Source organism: Pipra filicauda, unplaced genomic scaffold, assembly GCF_003945595.2.
Source record: "Pipra filicauda isolate LSUMZ 115617 unplaced genomic scaffold, ASM394559v2 scaffold38_size3968069_pilon, whole genome shotgun sequence".
NCBI lineage: Eukaryota > Metazoa > Chordata > Aves > Passeriformes > Pipridae > Pipra > Pipra filicauda.
In genome coordinates, this window is record NW_024104520.1 from 461,818 (window position 1) to 481,893 (window position 20,076).

The 20,076-nt window shown below is 38.6% G+C and overlaps 1 protein-coding gene across 13 annotated transcripts in view; it reads left to right on the plus strand.

Annotated features, from left to right (window-relative positions):
* APBB2 (amyloid beta precursor protein binding family B member 2) overlaps positions 1–20,076 on the plus strand; it is a 179,423-nt gene that overhangs the window by 59,098 nt on the left and 100,249 nt on the right. For 6 of the 13 annotated variants that reach the window (XM_027731626.2, XM_027731624.2, XM_027731628.2 and 3 more), the window contains exon 3: positions 10,915–11,024. In XM_027731626.2, the coding sequence (XP_027587427.1) occupies positions 10,979–11,024 (46 nt within the window). In that variant the 5' untranslated portion in view covers positions 10,915–10,978. Of the gene's footprint in view, positions 1–10,914; positions 11,025–20,076 lie in introns of those variants that run through there. The other 7 variants (XM_039385014.1, XM_027731634.2, XM_027731638.2 and 4 more) reach the window with 2 other exon arrangements.

A 20,076-nucleotide genomic window follows, 5' to 3' on the forward strand; every position in this document is an offset into this window, starting at 1 on the left:
CTTCTTTTTTCAGGTTGTTTTGATTTAGTCTCTATACCTACTTGACAGAGCCTCAATTATTACGTGGGAATCAAGCAGTATTTTTCTAAAACATAGGGTTGTCATGCAGATTATTAATCAGCACAGGCTATCAGAAAGTTCCTGTTATGTTATCATCACTTAAAATCACAGAATTATAGAATGATTAGAACTAGAAAGAATAGCTGCTTGTTTGTGAAAGATGTTATTTATAAAATCAGGCTAAGTTTGGGTGCTTGATTTTGTTAACAATATGTAGTGAAGGAAACCCTGGGGGAACTTCTCCGGTTGCAGCAGGTGAATGGAATAGCCTCTGCTTCTGCTCCCAGTGCTGTGATTATTTGTCATCACTTTTGCCACTGGTAACAGCAGCAGCAGGTGTAGTACTGGGTAGTGTAGCTAAATGATACTTAAATAAATAAATAAATAAATTTCTTGCTATATTGATAGCAGTTGTTCTTGCAAGCCAAGGACGCAGCTCTTGCCTTGAGGAGGAGAGGGTGTTGTGGAGAGATCTGAAAAGAAATAATTGAATTGTAGCTGGTTGATTGTCTTCAGGTGGTATTTTATTGTCCCCCTACTCATCTTACTTGTCAAAAAATGGAGAAAGGCACCATGAGGTAGAAATTAACAGCGTTTTAGAAAATGTTAAATAAATTGCTTTTTTTAGTGGAACATTGCAATATTTAATGTGATTATTCATGGCTCGTGATTAGGAAGCATCAGCAACAACGTGAAACTATTCGGATTATTCTGACAGATGTTTAATACTAAAAAAAATATGGTTTTTTTTCTAAGAATAAGTTCTGCCATCAAGAAAGATAGAACTCTTATGTGATAACTGCACATAATGAACCCTATCTTGACTGCATCCTAAAAGGCTGACCATATTTCAAGATGCTACACAATGGTTTCAAATACTTTTTCAGTTCAATAAAGCTACAAATCCTACATTATATGATTTGGTTGTCTCCTCTAGACATTGTCTTTGAGGGAAGGTGAGGCTAAGCAAGTACTTTGACAAAAAAATTCAACACAATTTTCAGTGCAATTACTACTTCATTAAATTTTTCAGAAGTTGTTTAGCCTGAGATTGTTTATCCTGGGGAAAAGGAGACTCAGGGAGGACGTTATCACTCTACACAACTACCTGAAATGAGGTGGTAGCGAGTGGAGGTTGGCCTCTTCTCCCAGGTAGCAAGTGACAGGATCAGAAGAAACGGGCTTGAGTTGCACCAGGGGATGTTTAGGCTGGATATTAAGAAAGATTTCTTCACTGAAAGGGTTGTCAGGCATTGGAACAGGCTACCCAGGAAAGCGATGGAATCACCTTCCCTAGAAGTGTTCTAAAGACATGTGGACATGGCACTTGGGGGTATGGTTTAGTGGGGAACATGGCAGTGCTGGGTTAGTGGTTGGACTGGATGATCTTAAAGGTCTTTTCCAACCTTAATAATTCTATGACTTTATGATTCTGTTTTGTTATGACACTGATACATTAATCATGAGGTTTTGTTATAAAGCTATAGAGGTAGTTTGTGTGGTTTCCTCCTAGAAAGACCTAAAAACCACTGGGGTTTTATTTCCTATTTCATTAACTGAAAGTAATTTTTTCCCTGTGATGCTACAGAAATTACTCTTTCCACCATTTATTTATTTACTAAAATGCTGAGGGTTTTTATGGCTGATGAACAACTGTTTAGTCAATAGAGATGAGAGTTCTCTATGTTGAATAGCTCTGCCATAAAACCTCCCAAAACTGGAAACAAAGGAGAGGTTTATTTTGTGTATTCTCTTTGTATACTACAGCACTGTTGTCATTATAAGTTCCTCATGACTTTGACTTTCTTTTCCCTTCATATCCTTGTGGGTTAAAAACCAAAACAAGCCCCAGAGGTCTGAATTGTTTTCTAATAAGAAATGTAAATGAGTTGCTTCCTACAAATAAGACTCTAGTCCTTCCTTCAGCTCAGCAACAAAAAGATGATGTTGGAAAGAGATGTAGCAGTTGTCGAGTTTATGACAAACTGAGACATTCAGACACATGCTTGGGAGCTACATCTAAAAAATGGGACTTTTAAAGGGTGGTGGTGGGGGAAGTAATAGAGATTAAAATCCTGAATCATACCTCAGAAATAGTTCATCTGCTTTCAGTCATTCCTGGATTCAACTGCTTCAGAGAAGTAAGAAAGCCAAGAAATTGTGCAGAAGGCAGAATGAAAAATCTGTTCACAGTTTCTTCCAAATCCTATTAGATGAAAGCCATATTATCCTTTGAAACAAGATACCCTAGATCTTAGGTGATTTTTTTTTTGTTGGCTTTGGTACTTCTAAAAAAAAACAACTTTAGACATTCTTGTTATTCACTAACCACCTTTATAACCCTGCTAGATTTTTGCCTTTTTTTTTGTTGAATCTAAACTTTCTTATTAACCTCTTTGTGAATTGCACAGAAAAATGTCGATTAAAAAAAAATCACCTCCCATTCAGATTCTTACTTGCATCATATTACACAATTTGTAACTTTTAAGGTAGTGTTAGATGATTTTATACAGTTTTGGAGAGTCATTCTTGGACCACCTTTCTCCGATATTAGGCTGGAAATTAGAACTTGTTCCTTGTGCCAACATTACACTTTGAAGTTTTTGTTTCTTCTCTTGGCCTTCATTTTGCTGTAAGACAAACCTTTAATATCCTTGTACAAGGCAGAAATCTATCACCTTGATTATCTTCCAATTCCCTGTATTTTCCATTAGTCCCTGGTGTGTGAGGGACCAGATGCTACCAGGCTGTTTCAGATGAGGTCTGGATGTTACCTCCCACAACCGTGTCAGTGTTTTCCCAGCTCTGCAGGACAGATTGTAACCAGAGAACAAATTTGCTTGCCCCCATGCATACATCAGACTGGAAGCTCAGAGCAGCACCCTGCTGATGTAGCTGGGTCTCCTTCTTCCATCGTATCCAAACATTTGAATCACAACCCAACACTGACAGCAGAATTTCCTAGTGATTCCATGAAAAAATGACCTCGTGCTTTGTTCTTTATTACATTTCTATTATGCTCCTTATTGACATCCAGTTTTCCTTTTGGTGATTCGATCTTTCTCTTTGCAGCAAAATGTCCAAATTTTTTGTCGCCAGATTTCACTGATACCTTTTGTGGCAGGATCATTAATGACAATATTAATTGAAAATTCCTTTTATCATTCAGTATTTTCCACTCTGTTGGTTAATTTGTGTTTTCCCTCCTCTGTGGTAAACATTTTGTGGTTCCTTCTATGCATCAAAGCTCCTGTACAAGAGCTTTGATAATTGTCCATTCCCTAAGTCTTCCTTATTTTACTGTCTCTGACAAATACTTGAAAATACTTGGGCTTGTCTGGGCTGCTGAAGTTTGTATACAGCATCTGAGATCAAAATCAAGTATGGAGAAAGCCTGTTTTAGTGTGTTACAGCCTTCCATTGCCACAGGTAAAATGAAATTTTGTTAAAGTAACAGTTTACTTAGTTGTCATTCCTCTGCTCTAAATTGTATTTTAGCTGTTTGTCCAGTGGTCAGGAAACAGCTACACACACAAAAATATAAATATATATAAAGCTTTAGCTATATTTATATGAGTCATAGGTTTATATAATAAATATATATTTAATATAAAAATGATTGTGTAAACTTTTAGAAGAATCCCTATCTTGAAGCATCAAAATTCAACCCACCCTGCATTTGTTACTGCATCTGCTACCACCAGGTCCCCAAGGAGCAGCAACAGCTAATGCTGTGACTGTTGCATTGTAGACAAGGGATATGTGCTTGAGTTCAATAAAAGTAGGAAATTCTGACAAGAGGAATGAGTAATAAGTTACAAACAGAATTCTTATGGTTTTGTTTTGTATTTTGCTTTTGAGATAGAAAGTCACTGTTTGGGACAGAGATAAGGAAAGTCACAGAAGGTGTCTGCTGCTGATGGAACAACTGTTCCAGAAGGAACTGTTTAAAGAAATGTCTGTGCAGGTTTTTTGTATTGCTTTACAATTCTCTTCTTCTGTCCTCACACCCTGAAAACCAGCTGAGCTCAGTTCTGTTATGCTCAACTTATCTTTTGAGGGCTTTATACTATTCATGGGAGTTAGAAACAGCATTGGCTTGAAATCCCAAACTTTGAGCAGTAGGTGGTTTCTGCTGTGCTCATTGCTTCCATGAAAGGGTAAAACACAGGAAGTTTGGATTAGATCATTTAGATGCAAATGGACAAAATAGGTAAACTGGGAATTTTTGTCTTGAGTAATAATACAAAGTCATTCTTTTAAGATATGTTTCAGCATTAATGTAGGATAGCAGCAAGATCTAGAATGTGGTGGGTTTGGTTTTGTTTTTCTGTCTGGTGACAAACTTTTTGGTTTTGGAGATAGAAGTTGTAGCTCATCCCAGTAGTTATTTGAGAGCTGGCAAACACAGAAATTACATTTTTCTGGGGAATCTGCTTCTGTTTTGTCTAAGAATTGTCTTCCAGTTTTTGCATCCATTCTTGGAAGGACAGCAACAACATTGTGTTCATTCCTATAAGATACAGGGAAGGGGAAAGCGAAGAGTAGTGGTGAAATGCTACAAGAGAAAACTTAGCTTGCTTGGAAAGCTTCCCACTGAAAAAAAAAAAAAAGCATGGTGGCATTTCTGACTTCAGCAGAAATAAGCATCTTCTCATTTAGAAATACTGTTTTTACCTGACAGTCAGCTTTGAAAAATATTTTTCATGGATTTTGGTGTAAATGAGGTTCAGAATATGTGTCTGAAATACTGCTTGGTTTAGGCATTGCAGGGAGATCTGGTTTACCCAGCTATGATTACTTTGATCATGTAATACCTTTGTACTCCAAGTTCTGTACCTTGCCAGGCTTCTTCTGGCTTACAACCTAACCTGGCTGCAGCCCCAGAGGCTCAGAGCACCACAGTTCTTTTTTTTAATCTTCAACTTTGTTTCTACTTAACAAATTCTCACTAATGAGCAAGTAGAATTGAGATTGTTAGCTGATATCAGTTCAGATAGCTGCACTGGAGTGAATGAAGTTAACTCTATTTATAACAAACTTGTCAGTATTATAGATGGTGCTTTTCTTTGTGTTAAAATATATATTGACTGTATAGTTGTACACAGAATGTTCTGATGTTTTCTTTTATTGTTTGGTTGAACAAAATCTGCATTAAGATAACAATTCATAATAAATATAAAAAGCATGGGTGTTTTACTGAGAAAGCATGTATCGTCTGTGCAGGGGATTAAGGTCAAGGAACCAGGAGTGTCTTGAATTCAGCTTGCTCTCTATGATCTGGCTGCAGAAGTACTGAAATGCTAAATTTCAGAAAAACACACTTCTGATGAATTAGGGACTGTAAAGCAAAGCCTTAAACATGAATTGGGGACACAGTAGAAGTTTTGTTCAAGTGACTAACACTGATGATATCCACCAGAACAGAGTGAGAAATTGAAACATCCATCCCCACATGATGTATGGGAACCACAACTGACCAGGCAGGTGACACAGTACCTGGAAAAGATGACTAAGAATAAAAAAAGCCCTCATGAAGGAATTCTCAAAAATGGAGAAGAGGGAAAGCATCCAAACAGAAACTTGTTAGGGGAGAACTTAGAAGCACAAAAGCAGCAAAAAAGTATACAGGACAGAGAAGTGCAAGCAAGAATGCCTGCAGACAACAAGAATTTGAGTAGTGAGAATTTGTTGAAAGGAGAAATGATGGAATTGCCAGACTTCCTGGGCAGGACAGGACTTTACAGATCTCTGAGCATGTCTACTATTGGAACCAAGTGTGGTAAACCCATGGCAAATGCGGCAGGGCTGGAGTGCAGGCAGAACATCCCCTTGGCTGTGGGATTGTGGTTGTCTTTCCGGTTCCCAGAAAGCTTTTATCCTGTGCCAGTAAGTGGCGATGACAGGGAGTGAATCCTTTGGAAAGCAGGGTGGCTCCCTGCCTCTCAGCAAAGGTAGGTGGAGGGGACAGCGTAACGTCCTCAGTCTGAGTGCTGCCAGACAAAACTGGAAAGGCAGATAAGGTCTCTTGGGTAACGGAAAACTTGGAAAAATATGTCCCTGAAATGAAAATACCTATTTTTAAAAAAAGATGTGGTTATTAGATGAAGAATAATGATTATGAATCATTAATGACTAATGACCTGAAAGAAGGTCACACTTGCAATGATAGAAGATATCTGGCTGGTACAACATTGTGCTTTCTCCAAGAGGCAGTTTGGCTTGAGAGATCTGCATCCAATAGCTGTTCACAATATAGAAAATGAATGTCCTGTCTCTATGTGCCTCCAGAAACCAGCAACACAAATTCCTAATGGCCTGGCTGGCACTTTGCTTTTTTGATTAAATTGCCTTTCATTACGGTTGTCATGCAGGTGATGCTGCCCGTCACTCCTTTGAAAGCAGGCAAAGTGAAATGCGATTGACTGTGGGAAGCATTTTTGCATTAAATATGCAAATATGTATGTATGTACACAAAATTTCTGTGTATGTACAATTGTACTTTCTTATTTCAAAATGAGCCATCCACAAGCCTTACAGGCTGATTTTTAAATTTATTTTATTTTTTTATATCAACCTCTTTTAGTATCTGAACCCTTTGCTGTAGTGGGTCTGCTTTGTTTAGGACCTGTGGCCTGAGTGTGTTTTTAAAGCAATGCAAGGTGTTCCTCTTACACATTCCCTAGCAGGGCTATTTCCTGGTATTCAAAGCAAGACTTTAAAGGTGGGATTGTGTTGTTAGAATATCACTCAGAGGGTGCTGGAATGTAATTTTTTTGAGTAGTTGTCCCTTAAGAAACATCATACAATAACCTTTTCTTTCCCGACACTGTGTGTAGCTGTTCCTTGCAAGTGTTGTGATGTAGTCAGTCACACTTGGATGACTTCTGTAGGTAATTTACAGTCATATCCTTTTTCTTGAGCATGTGCAGGTAGGTTTGCTGGCACAATCCGTTTTATGAGATAATAGCAGCCAGTGTGAATGTACTTACATTTGTGTTCGAACACACATGTATTTATAGCAAACGTTGCTTGTAGAGAACCGCAGAAGAATAAGGAGTCAGCTGACCTCCTAAACAGCAGCATGCATGAAAAAATAAATTTGGAGGAAACTCAAAATGGTCATTAATAGTATGGAGGTTAGACTATGAGTTGTTTCTCCTCAAACAATAGGTAATGGAATTAGTTCAGACAAACCGGACGCTGTGTGCCTTGCCTTATGGACAAAACTTTTTTTTTTGACACTCTCATTGGGAAAGAAACCCACAAACAGTATCAGAACTTAGTTTTCCTTTTTTTTTCCATAGTGTCAAAAGATTAATACAAGTAAAATGAAACTCTTACGTAGCAGTCATAGAAACCAAGAAACATAGAAGTGTTGCAACAAAAAAGGCTCTGTAAAGAAAGATGACAGTCTCAGTTGAAAGTCATGGCAGGCCTCTTTGCAAGATGATTTATGTCCTCATTATGTGTGATGATGAGTAGCTGGTACCTCTGTCACCACAGCTCCTAAAAAAGACTTGGCATGACGTGAAGTGGGTAATGCTTTCCAGTGCTGCCCTGGGTGGCAGGTATGCAGTGGTAGCGCTCAGGTTTTGTTTCCATGGTTGTTTGTAACTGCTGCATCGTGGGGCTGGTCACCTGAAATGAATCAGGGAAGATTATCAGAAGTGAACAAAAGAAACAACCCACCCCTTCAGGCAGAGCTCTATCAAGTTATGTCTTGAAGAGAAGTCATAAGGCTATATGTCCATTGTACTACATATACAAACTACATGGTGTATGTATAGATTTTAAAATTAACTGTGAAGGTGTAAAAATCACTATAAAACATGTTTAAAGCAATTTTCAAGTAGAATAATATGCAAAAAAACACAGAAAGCTGTTACAAAACACATATTTTACAAAACAAATGTGAGTGATCAGGTTGAAAACTAATAAGACCTGATCTGACATATTAGGTACATTCAGGTTTAACTCAGATTTATGTGCAGGTTTGGATATCTAAGTCATGTACATTTAAAGACAAAACCAAACCCAAACTTGTACATGCATGATACTTGGACTTTTTGAAAACAGTATTCGAGACCTCTTTCCATTTTGTTTATCATTCTCATGGATGTATATGGAAAATAAGTGCTAGTTTTCAGATGCTTTTAGCTATGGCATTTGGATACCAACAAGGTCACCTACCTTTCTGTGAGAGTTCCCTGAACTTGCTGAAATCCAGAAATGCCCTTGGGATTCATCTCAATGGATGTGCTTAAAGAAAAGGCAGGCCGTTTTGGCTAGTCTGGTCACAATTCAGAAATGGTTCTTGGGGAAAAAACCAAAACAAAATAAAACCAAACCAAAACAAACCCCACAAAAAAAACCCCAAAATGCAAGCAGTGTCTTTGTTCAAGATCTGGGTATGTCCCTGCTGGTATGTACAACCCAGTATCAGTATTATTTTGCAGTGTGGTTTAACTTCACTTAGTGTATGGCACTTGCTTCTAAATTGGCTTTTGATAGTTGGCCTTAATCCAGGTTGTAAATATTTGAAGTTCCTTTATACAGTAACTGATGAAACTTTTGCTATAATGAGAATATATCTTTATGTTGCCTTTTCCCCTGAGATTTCTGGGGGTTTAAAATATGATATATAAAAATGGTCATACCTTTTGGTCCCCACCTGACCTCTCCAAAGAGTGGTTTGTTCCCACAGTGGGCACTCTACTTCAGGAGGACCATACTGTGCTTTAGCTGTTTGAGAGCGTAATTGTGAAGTTTGGGATTCTTAATTTATATATCTATTAGGATTTTTTGTTATGGTATGGTGCAGAAGGCAGTGGTACTAGGTAGGGAAGGAATAGTGTGTCTCAACTGTAGACAAATATTTGATATAATTTAGATAGTGTTATAGCTTTGGAAAAGTGTACACGTTCTAGAAAGACAGGAATGCATTTATGAAAAATGAGTAATCTTGCAGCTCCATACATACTGATTGAATTTTTTCACAAGTTAGGGAAAAGAATTGTAATACTGTCATCCGGTTACAGTTTCTGTTTTCCCCTCAATAAATGTTTTTTTATCCTTGCACAGCTAAAGACTGTTCTGATGTCTTTTGTTATGAATTATGAACTTGGTCCATTTGGGATGAGAAAACACTTAGCTTTTTTCTGCTAATAAGTGTGTATTTTTAGTTTTATTCCTATAGACCAGGAAAGGGGAAGCAGCCATCTGCAGCTTTTTTCCTTGTACAACATGTGTTGAATTAGTAGGCCACCACAGAAATTTGAAAAGATCTGTTTGGCCCATGGCAAGGAGTTGTCTCATATTGCCCTGCAAAAGAAATGCAGGAGTTTTTGACTGAATGTTAATTTTACTGCTTACCACTCACTTTTCATCTTAACAGCCAGAATTCATTTAGTGACAGGAGAGTACTGTCTCATTGATTGACTGAACTTTCTCCATTGAGGGGAGTTGAACAGGACGTGCTTTGTTAGCACTGATTTGGAAAATAATGGAGATCTTTACCTGTTTTTTGCACTGTCAGATATGCAGGCTTGTAGGTGTCTATTTCAGAAGTAATTTACAGAGGCTGTAGCAATGTTATGCAAATGCATTTTAAGTAATTTTAAACTCAGACTACCATGGTCTCCTTCTTTCCACTTGCCCTCACTAGCTACCAATACTTGTGCAACCACCATGAACCAGTTCAGGAGCCTAAGCTGACTGAAAATATGTCTGTATATGGAGTTTTCAGCTGTGTTGGCTCCCAGACCAGCTCACCAGAGAATTGCATGGATGCCAATATATATAAAAGGCTTATCTAATTCAGGAACTCCAGCGGGGAACTGACATGTCTGAAGATTTGTGGAACTCTCCCCGTTTTGGTGCAGTGCTATTTCATCTCTGTCCCGATATCTCTATTTTCTGGATAGAACAAGTATGTTCTTGTAGCTGCAACCTGAGACAGTAAAAATCCTTAATGAATTAGGAAAAACACTCCTCAGAATTTGTTGCTTTCCTTGGTCTTTCTAGCAAGGGAGAGAATGAAATAAGAGGAAATGTAGCTTTACAGATTGTGTGATTTACATGCAATATGTATTGGAAGACATCTGGGAATATGAAGGCTATTCAGGTAGACTAAGAAAAAGGTAAAGCTGAAAAGCAGCTGAAATCCATATTTTACTACAAAATCCTGCACAGAAGAAAGATACAATGGGACTTGTTTTTAGATTAAAACGTTTTATGCTAGTAATTTGATGGGTTCAATAGCATTTCAATTAAGACTTTCAATTTGTTATTCCAAACTGACCATAAGATGTACCATGCATTTCCTTGTTTGATTGGTGTTTTGATACTTCAAGAAAATTGATGTACAAGTCAATATCCTGCATTCCTGTAAAGACACTGTGGTTTTTAGGGACATATTCAAAGTGATCAATGTTACGTAGCACAGATAAGTTTTGCTTCTATGGCAAGCTGTTCATAAACTTGTTGCTTAATGATTGCTTCACAGAATTTAAGATGACATTGTTATTAAATCTCACCTACTGGCTAACTATTAAAAGCCAAAAGCAAACTCTTGCAGTGTTTGTTGTTTAGTCAGTATCGTGGACCAAAAGAAGCTGCAGTATGACTTGAGACTTCTTTGTGCCTCAAAATTTATGTGAGCTTATTAATGAAGGACAATCACTAATAATAAATTTGTGCTGCATGTACAGCACAACAGTTCATCTCCGCTGACAACATGACTATGAATAATTTATAGATGTAGTTATCCTGAAATTTGTAGGGGTCATTAGCATTTTAATGAAAAAGATACAGCTGTTGTACTAAATCTTCACTTTTTTTTTTCTCCCTCAGTTAAGAATTTCGATCTGTACTTGGAAAGCAGCTGACAGCGTGTGGTAATGTGCTGACTGGCACTATGGGCAGACGGTACCCGGGGGCTCACTATCGGCCAAGCAGCTCATGTATGTATGCAGTTGGTCTAATTTATTTGTTGCTTTATTACGTTTAAAGGCTGCTAAGCCTGTAAGTTTTGAAATAGTATTTATAAAGAATGCTGACGTATTCTAATCAATGCCAGCCTTCCTGTGTGTGTACCCAAATGATAAGTATATTGATCTATGTTTAAACTGCAGAGGTGTTTTCTAGAACTTTAGAAAGCAGCTTGCCCTGTGACTTGACCAAATCTACTGCAGTGTGCTGTGTTCTGTGCTGTGTTTTGTGTTCAAGTTCTCCAGCTTCATTTACTATAGGGTTCCAAAGTTAGCTACTGTTCTTCTTCACTTCCATCCTGGATTTTCAGTACCAGATACCTTCAAATTAACAAGCTAGTTCATCCTAAAATGTCACTGTGCACTATAGCTTCACTTGCTTACGCCCTGCAACTAACATCTCCAGTTCAGATTATTTATATGCTTGAGTTCAATATTACTCACGTTGTTTTTTCCTCTGAATTGTATCCTATTGTATTATATTATATCAACTCTTACTGAAGGTTGTCTTCTGTAAAAGTGCAAAGGCAGCTCCTAAAATTTATCACCTCGCTCCTTCTATCAGCCACCGTAGTGCAGTGGTTTCACAGTGCAGACTGTGGGAAATGAGCTGATGTGACATTGCTGGAGAGCTATGTGGGGTAGTGCACCACCTCCAAAAGGCTGCTGCTGGTCCTCGTGCACTTTCAATTGATCCCTCAGACTGCTGAGGTGAAGTTGTAGTAGGCTAACTTCAGTATTCACTCTTCCTTCTGCTGTAGCAAAGAATATGATCCCACATGGCTTTTCTTGGTGTCAAAGCCGGCTTGGTAAGCTCTCACTTCTGTATTTTTCTTTCTGTTCCTTAAAAAAATTTTGAAACCCTTGATCACTTCAGGCATCCAGCTCCACACATACTTGTGATGACTAATGCAAGGAGGAAACTGCAGTGGGAGTTTACAGCTGTGGCAGGACAGGGACTTCCTATAGTGGCTTTGCCATTGGACATAAGGAGCTGCATGGTGAGATCCTGTATTCAGAACTTGACTTTGTGGGTTTTTTCTAACCACAAGGCTAAATCCTAGGAAGTACTAAGGCATGGTTATTCTCTGCTGCACACTAGTCATAGATGTCATGAAGGTATGTTATAATGGTGTATTAAAGCCAACTTAGATACTATGTTTCCAAGGAGTTTTTTGAGGGATACTCTCTGTACTAGAATGGAGGAAATAAATGGTTGTTACAGTTTTGACAGGTCTTTGATGGTCAAATACTAGAGTACTGAGTTGGACTGATCTGTTGGAATCACTTGACATTAAATCTAGGCACTGGCCTTCCAACATTTCTGCTCGGCATATGGCTGGATATGATATTCACATCCCATGCCTAGGCTTGAAGCTCAGAGCTTTAAAATTATCTAGTGTAGAAGTATCTAATCAAATCCATTCCTGCTTAGAGAGAACAAGTAACGAGCATTAGATTCTTACCAGAAGAGCCTAAAATGTTTTTCCTGTAGTCTAGTTGAACAGTTGCAGAAAGTGAAGAAGTGGAATCATTTGCCTGGGGAAACCCTGAGGCTCCTATCATCTGCCAGGGCCAAAACTTGCATCAGAATGAACTGGCACCAGAGTTCCTTCAGTTTGAGAACAGAGATATCAAAATACCTACTTCATGATTGCTTTATGCTTCTATTAATATAAGTTTTCCCTTTCCTTAAGCTGTCAGGGTTTTTAAGCCAGGAAACTTTCTTTGGTTTTTGCTTTTGTTACGGTATGATTTGTGCAGCTTCCTAACATAGCATAGGTGTTTCAGACATCCGACAGTAATGGTATTGAAATTGGCCGGTATTTGGGAAATGTGGATCATAATGAAATCTCTGAAAGCAGATTAGATCTTGATGAAAGTGCTGGTAAAATACATGGTTTTACTTTTGTTTTCTTTGCATAAATAGTGAGTAATTGCACCGTCTCAGCTATTGTATTACACATTCACAGTTGTTGCAGTCTTAATGTAAATCAAGGACTTGGTGCAGCCTTAAGCTTTAGTCCCTAACTTTATCTTCTGTCTATACATATGCATATTCCTAAATAAATGTGAAGGGGAGAATTAGGTCTGTGTGGAGTATAGCAGTTGTATTGTTTTCTTTGGTGGTAAGCTAATATTTCATCCATTTATAGCATTTCATCCATTTTGTTGAATGATTTCATAGATTTAATTAATATAATAGTGTGTAGTCTTAGGAAAATAGCAAGAGGTTTTTTAATCGAGGAAACACATAACAGTTTAAATAGAAAATGGTTTATTTGAAGCCCAGTGCTAGGAAATGTATTTCCTATACACTTATGGAAGGTTATGAAATAGGGAGGTGTGGAAAGCTGTGAATTTAATGGGTGCCTACTAGTTTAGACTTTTAAAAAATTTAATTAAAGAGCAATGGTCTCCCTTGATTACTGTCAACAAGCAAAGCAGTCTTGGGTGTATCCCTGACTCTGTATAACACTGCTTGTCCTGACTTAACACTCCCTTGTGTGCTATTTTGTTGGTTTTTCTTTTGTTTTCTGTATTTTTCCTGTGAAAAAATAAAGACTAAGGATGTACAGTCTCCAGCTACTGAGAAGCTAGGTTTTGTAAACAGACTCTTTCATTAATTTCTCCCGAGCTTCATTTTTATTTATGTTTTTCTAATGTTTGCTCACAAACCCCACTTTTCTGAATTGACTGCAGCAGCTCTTGTGAAAACGTGGTTCTGTTTGTGTTGTTTAGGTAGCCTCAAATTTTTTCTTTCATACTAAAAAATTTTTCTCTTTGCACAGAGTGAAAGGTTTTGTATGTCTGGAAAGAAACCTTTTTTTTCCAGGATTTGTCCATGCATATATTGTCCGCAGCATAACAACAACAAAAATAATAATAACAAAGCACAGAGTTTTGTGAGAGTGCTTTAAGAAAAAAAGCCCATTTTTCAGAGGACATTGGAAGTGAGATAGTGCAGGAGTATGTGGGTGGTGGTTTTCAGCGCTTGCTAACTTTGGGATTGTGCCAGGGTGGACGTGCAGTCCTGGCGTAGCACGTCAGCATCCTCTGGGAGGACAGGACCCACTTGAACCTGGAACTTTAAGACCAACCCTGGCTGCCCACAGACTGGGGGCAGACCTGACTGAAGTTTTATTTCATAAACTTCTCTTGGAGGGTGACTTTTTTGTCCCAAGCAAACTTTTTTTGGGAAATACTGTTTTTCTGAAGTGTTCATAAATCAAGAATGACAATGAAAGGAAACATCCCTTGTGAAATGGCACTCCCTTGGACTGCAGATGGGAGAGGTTTGAGTGTTGGCTCTTCATGATCATCTCCCATGCTTAAGCTACTTTTATAAATAATTCAGAATGCTTGAGGGCAGAGAGAGAAGGGTTGATTTTATAATTTTGGAGTTTGATTTCCCTCCAGGAACTCAAATTCCTGCTCTACCTCTATCTCTTCAGCTTCCCAAGGAGTGCCCAACTGTGCCCTTCTTTGGACTGGGGCAGGCCCTTGCTGCTGGGCTTGCAAGGGGGCCGTTTCATGAAACTGGTGGAAAGTCTTCGCTTCATTGCAGTGAAGTAAGGAAACGAATGTGAGAATGATGACATTGTAAATAACAGCAAACCACTGAAAGAATCCCAAAATTCTAGTCTTGCAGCCAGTGCTGGTAATTATGTTGCTAACATTAGCCCAAGATGAGGTGATGTGAAAGTGTACCCTGGTGTGGCTCTGTGGGCTTGGAGCCTCTTCTAGAGTAACAGGGAACTCACCCAAAGAGGTAACCTAACCCCAGGGAGGAGTGTATCTGCCGTGCAATTCATGGTAGAAGCATCCCAGTAAAATTCTATGTCTGCAGTATCCTGCCCTGTATCTCCTGACCTTTGCTTTCCAGAGAAAGACATCTTGGTATAAACGAGACTCAAACTTTAGCACTGCTCAGACCATACTCTGCAGGGACAGTTTTCTGTAAAGTTACTTTTAAAGCTCCACATAATGGCTGTGGAAAAGGCAGGAATACAGATGACTGATGGAGTGAAAATTGCCAAAGTACCCAGTGACACACACATTGCTCTCCCCATTAAAGCCTCTCTTGTGTGGTTTCTGCCTTTCCTAGGAAGCTATGTGGAGACTGGCACAAGAACTTCATCAGCCTCTTGGGTGATCCTGGTGAAGCCCCAAAGCATGTGCTGGTGTCTGCAGATAGGAGCTGACTCAGAGCCTGCAGATAAAAAGCTTTCTTTAAAGACTGTGTAGTACTCTGAATGCATATTGTCGCTTCTGTGTTTATTTCTTAGCATAGTTAAATAGTACCCCTATCCCAGAGCTCTGACAGGTCCATTTCTTCTTCTTCAGGGTGGAATCAGAGGTGGAAGCTGAAGGTGTTACAATCCAATTATTAAAATTATTAGAGAGGTGCCTCTGCCTGAATTAAGGTGCAAATGAGACCATATGCCGAAGTCAACAGTATGGATTTTATTTAACAGTTAATGACAAGTTCAAGGAAGGAGAGAGAGATAGGGGAAAGGGGAGGGAGGGAGAAAGAGAGTGACAGAGAAACAGATTAAGTAGAAAAAAGATATCACTACTCTGTAGGTTCCAACGACATCCCGTTGGTCCTCTTCTTTTGAACTTCTCAGTGGTTGCAGACTGTATCTATCAAGTGGTGGAGGGAAAGAGTCCACAAAACTCTCGTTTCATGGGGTTTATATTGTGCAGAGGCTGGGTGGAAATGCCCCCTGTACCTCTCCTGGATGATGTAATACTGGATCATGGGACATTTCATGAGTGAGACATTCTAAGATGCTGCAGCTGTCAGTGTAGTTGAATCGATCCTGGTCCGTTATGGTCATCACGTAAGGGAGAATGTTGGCATAAGAAGGACTATTCTGTCTCATAGAATTTGCCTCTTATCAGCCTCTTCCCTTACCTGGAAGTCCAGTTTGTAGCTTCAGGTATGCAGGCCCTTCTGGACCTGGGAGGCCACTCTGTGCATCACTAACAAAGCAGTCATCCAAGTGTTTGTGCCGTCAGCACCAGGCTCCTACAGGACCTGGGCAGTTACTGCAGGTATTCGAATGTTAGCAGTTCAGTCTCTTACACTTGTGGATACATTCTTCTCCTTTGACCTGGGATAGTTGGACAGCAGTAACCCCTTATCTTATCTCAAGGTCCTTTCCAAGTCCAAATTAGGAGGCATATTCAGGGATGGCTTTGGTAGATGTGCAGCTGTGTCTTTGCAGTTTGTTACAGTGGACAAAAGTCTGTTGGTGATCTTAAAAATGTTTAAACCCATTAACCATTTCAGTCTCTGACATAAAGTTTCCTTGTAGCTCCACTTGGGGTTGTGTATGTTCATGGGGAACCACCATGATACTGGATTTGAATCATGTGTTTGTCCCCTCTCCCAGGAACTCTAGTTCCTTTGGTGTTCAAGTGCCTTGTGAAGATCTATGAGTTAGCAGATAAGAAAGAGAAGTGGAGAATTTTGGCTAGCATGTCAAGAACTCGAGATTCCTTGTTGCAGGCCAGTAATACTAGTAGTTTGTTTTTTCCACTTGTTCAATGTCTTCTACAGCCAAGTTTGCTGTTTGTTGAAACTGAATCTACTTTTAGCCACACTTCAGTGTAATTAATATAAATGCCAGTAAGTGCAGTTGCTTTTTTGTTATGTGCTCCTTCCACTTTATTATGGATTGATTTGTTTAGTTTATGGGGACCATAAAGCAAATATGATACTTCGATTTCATTTACAAGCATGTGGTTTTGTTTTATATATGGGCACTATGGGTAGAGGTTTCTCAGCGTAGTACAACAACCTTCTCAAGGAGCTGCATCAGGCCAGGATTAAAGTTATTTCCGTATTCTAGTACCATAATGACATTGGGAGAGTTACTGTAGGGTATGGCTGTTTTAATCATCTTTATGGTGTTCTGTCAACCTAAGCAGTACTGTAAGACTTGGTTTATAAACTATTTGTATGTTTTGAAATACTTCTGATTTGTCCACTAAGTTTGGTTGAAGACAATAATAGCTAAAAGCTACAAAAAGTAGTTTTGCAGGCACTTTTCAGACTTGCTGAAATGTATGTTTTTGTGTAATGAGTGTTATTTTAGTGCAGCTTTTGATGAAAAAACAGACTAGAAATGTCAAGACCTTTTTTGGTTTGATGTAGTCTGTGCTCTGTTCCATTACTGGAAGCAAGGGATATGTGGGTAGGATATGTGGGTAGGACATGTGAGTCCAATTTTAAGACAGTTTTAGGAGATGTAGTTAAAAGTGCACAGATGTAATAACCTTACCTAGGTGAGATACAGAATGTTTTTAAAGTATGTGGAACACAAGCAATCTTGTCAACATGCAAAATCTTAATTTGCTCTCCTTGAGAGCTGAGATAGTCTCATTATGCAATTCACTCTACTGCTCTTGCATATAACTGAGACTTGGACTTTTTATTTTTGTTCACTGGTCTCAGCTTACTGGTAGCACTTTGAAATTACTTACAAACACTTAGGAATTAATTATGTTAGAGGTTCTCTTTGTATTGATACTTTTGATAGGCATATATTTTATTCTTTGTTTCTTTCCATATAGAATTGTAGAGACTTTACTGAAAGATTATTCTCCATTTTTTTCATTTTCAGATTTTCATCTGTAGAGCCCAATTTTATAGTAAGTGCAACTTTACAGTAAAGAAAAAAAAAATTTTGGTGTAGAATGCTAATGCGTTTTAAGATCTCAATTATGAGGCAGTGATAAAAGGTGGCTGAAAACTATTGCTACCAGTCTGAATAATCTGAGGGGAAAAACATTTCTAGATAACCTTGATTGATAAAAGCTTAATGTCTAACTAGCCACAAATTTATAACATGTAGTTCAGAGGGCAGATGAAGTTGTAGCAGGTGAAATCATGATGCCAGGCCATCAAAGTTTGAAATAAATTAGTTTAAAAAGAGAAACGGAAGTGTCTGCATTTATGTGCATGCAGTTAGTTATTCTTGGAGAAGCACATTGTTCTCAGGAGTATGCAGTGTTGTTTCTAGGCTTTGCAGGAACAGTGAGTGTTTGCAAGCTGCAAATAGGGGGGCAGGCAAGATGTGTTGGAGGTAGTTATCTGATTAATTTTTGTGTGGGTGTGTCCAGCATGGGGCCTGTGCTGGAATTTAATTTACCATTGCATCTGACAGTGGTTCAGTTAACATTCTTGCCCCTTCTGTTAATAATGCTGTGACCTATGCTTAATGTCTTTCCTACTTTTGCTACCTGTGTCTCCTGATCAAAGAGCTTGGGGTTGGGCTGGTGCCACTACAAACAACTGGAAAGCTGGTGCAGGACCCTGTGGGTTTCCTTAACCCTGTTGCTGAATTGATCATCTTTTGATGATCAGAGTGGTTCTGGTTCCTGACTTACAAGCTGACAAATAGTCAAAGTTAAATTTATGTAGGGCTGAAAAATCCCTGGTCTGAAATCGGTCTGAGTCAGTCTAAGTCATTTTGTGTGCCAAGTCTGGCCTTTGGTTTCTCTCTAACACTCCATTAAGTATATGGTTAGGCTGCCTGGCCTACAAAACATTTTGGCTGCCATTTTTTTTTGTTGAGACAGCTTATCCTAACCTTCTGTTTTGTATGACATTATGCTTGATTTTGGTAATTCTGATCAGGCTTGATTACACATTGTTTATCTTCTGACTCGGTAAGTTATTTTTGGATGGCATTTGAGATTGAAGTGGTAGGATATGGAAGACCAAGTCCTTCTTGCTTTATTGGTGATCTCAGTTGCAGGAATTTAAGTTACAGTTTCCGAGTTTGTCTGTCTGTTTAAGAGAGAATGAAGTTTATGCTTGTGCCCTGTACTAGCATGTGCATTTAAAGTAGTTTTATTTGTAAATTAGCAAATAAGTCTGAGTTGTGATTTTTATTGTAGAGATTGAGTAATTTATATATCAATTAAAAAAAGGAAATGTTAAGGCTCAGGAGTTTCATTTGCATGATAGGATTAGAAAAATTATAGACGTTTACTTAGAAATGTTGCTGTGAACATATAGATCCAATGACAGAAGGTCTTATTATCTGTGCTCACAAGTATCCAGTGGATAAAATGCACTCCATCTTCTTGCTGTGACAACACCGGTTTTGCCTGCCAGACTGTTTTATTCTACACACGAGGGAAAATCTAACTAAAGGGAGAAAATTGAATTTGGAAAAGACTTAATATGCCATCTTGTTTTTTCCCTTGCTAAATGTAGGATTAGTCGTAATTGCATGTCATGGTTATGCCTTATATAAATGAAAGAATTGCTCTTTATTTCTTAAAGTGATTATTTGATTTAAGAATACTCTAGTAGCATAAGATGACCCAGGCCATCTGCAATATAGAGTTTCAGTCTGATAGTCAAATATACACTGATTATTTAGATGTGTCTGTCTTAATAAAGTTATAAGCACAGGACCAGTGGATTTAGCCTGTTTCTTTTTGTCATATTGGTTTTATTTTTTATTGTTTGTCTTCTTCCTTTGTATCTGTTAGAATCTGATTCTGAGAGGCATCTGTCTCTGAATTTTTGCTGGATGAGCAATTTGACTGGCTTTGTGGGAAGTGGGAAGGAAAAACATGGCAAATGGGAAGGCATATTCCACTTGGGTGCTAGAACTCATTGCAGAATCTGAAAGTTTTTTCCCTCAATAACACCATATAAAGACAGATCAGCATTATGGATTTCTATCAATAAGAGCATCACTAGAACAGAAACAGCGCTGCTGCTAGGCTGTTGCAGTTGGTTGGCAGCATGATTAGCTCTAAAAGGAGAAATGTCATTGTGGCAGCAGGGGCTGGCAGGGTGCCTCTTGGGAATGGAAGAGCTAGGACAGAAGCTAATTACCAGATGGTGATTTCAGTAGGACTAGGTGAAGCAGGAAATAGCCAGAAATGGGAGAAGCTGCATTTAGCAAGCAGGTTGAAGTGAGGATTTTATTCTGATGTGAGGACAGATCCAGGGTGGAGTAGAGAGGGCAGCAGTGATTCCCTGATTAGGCAG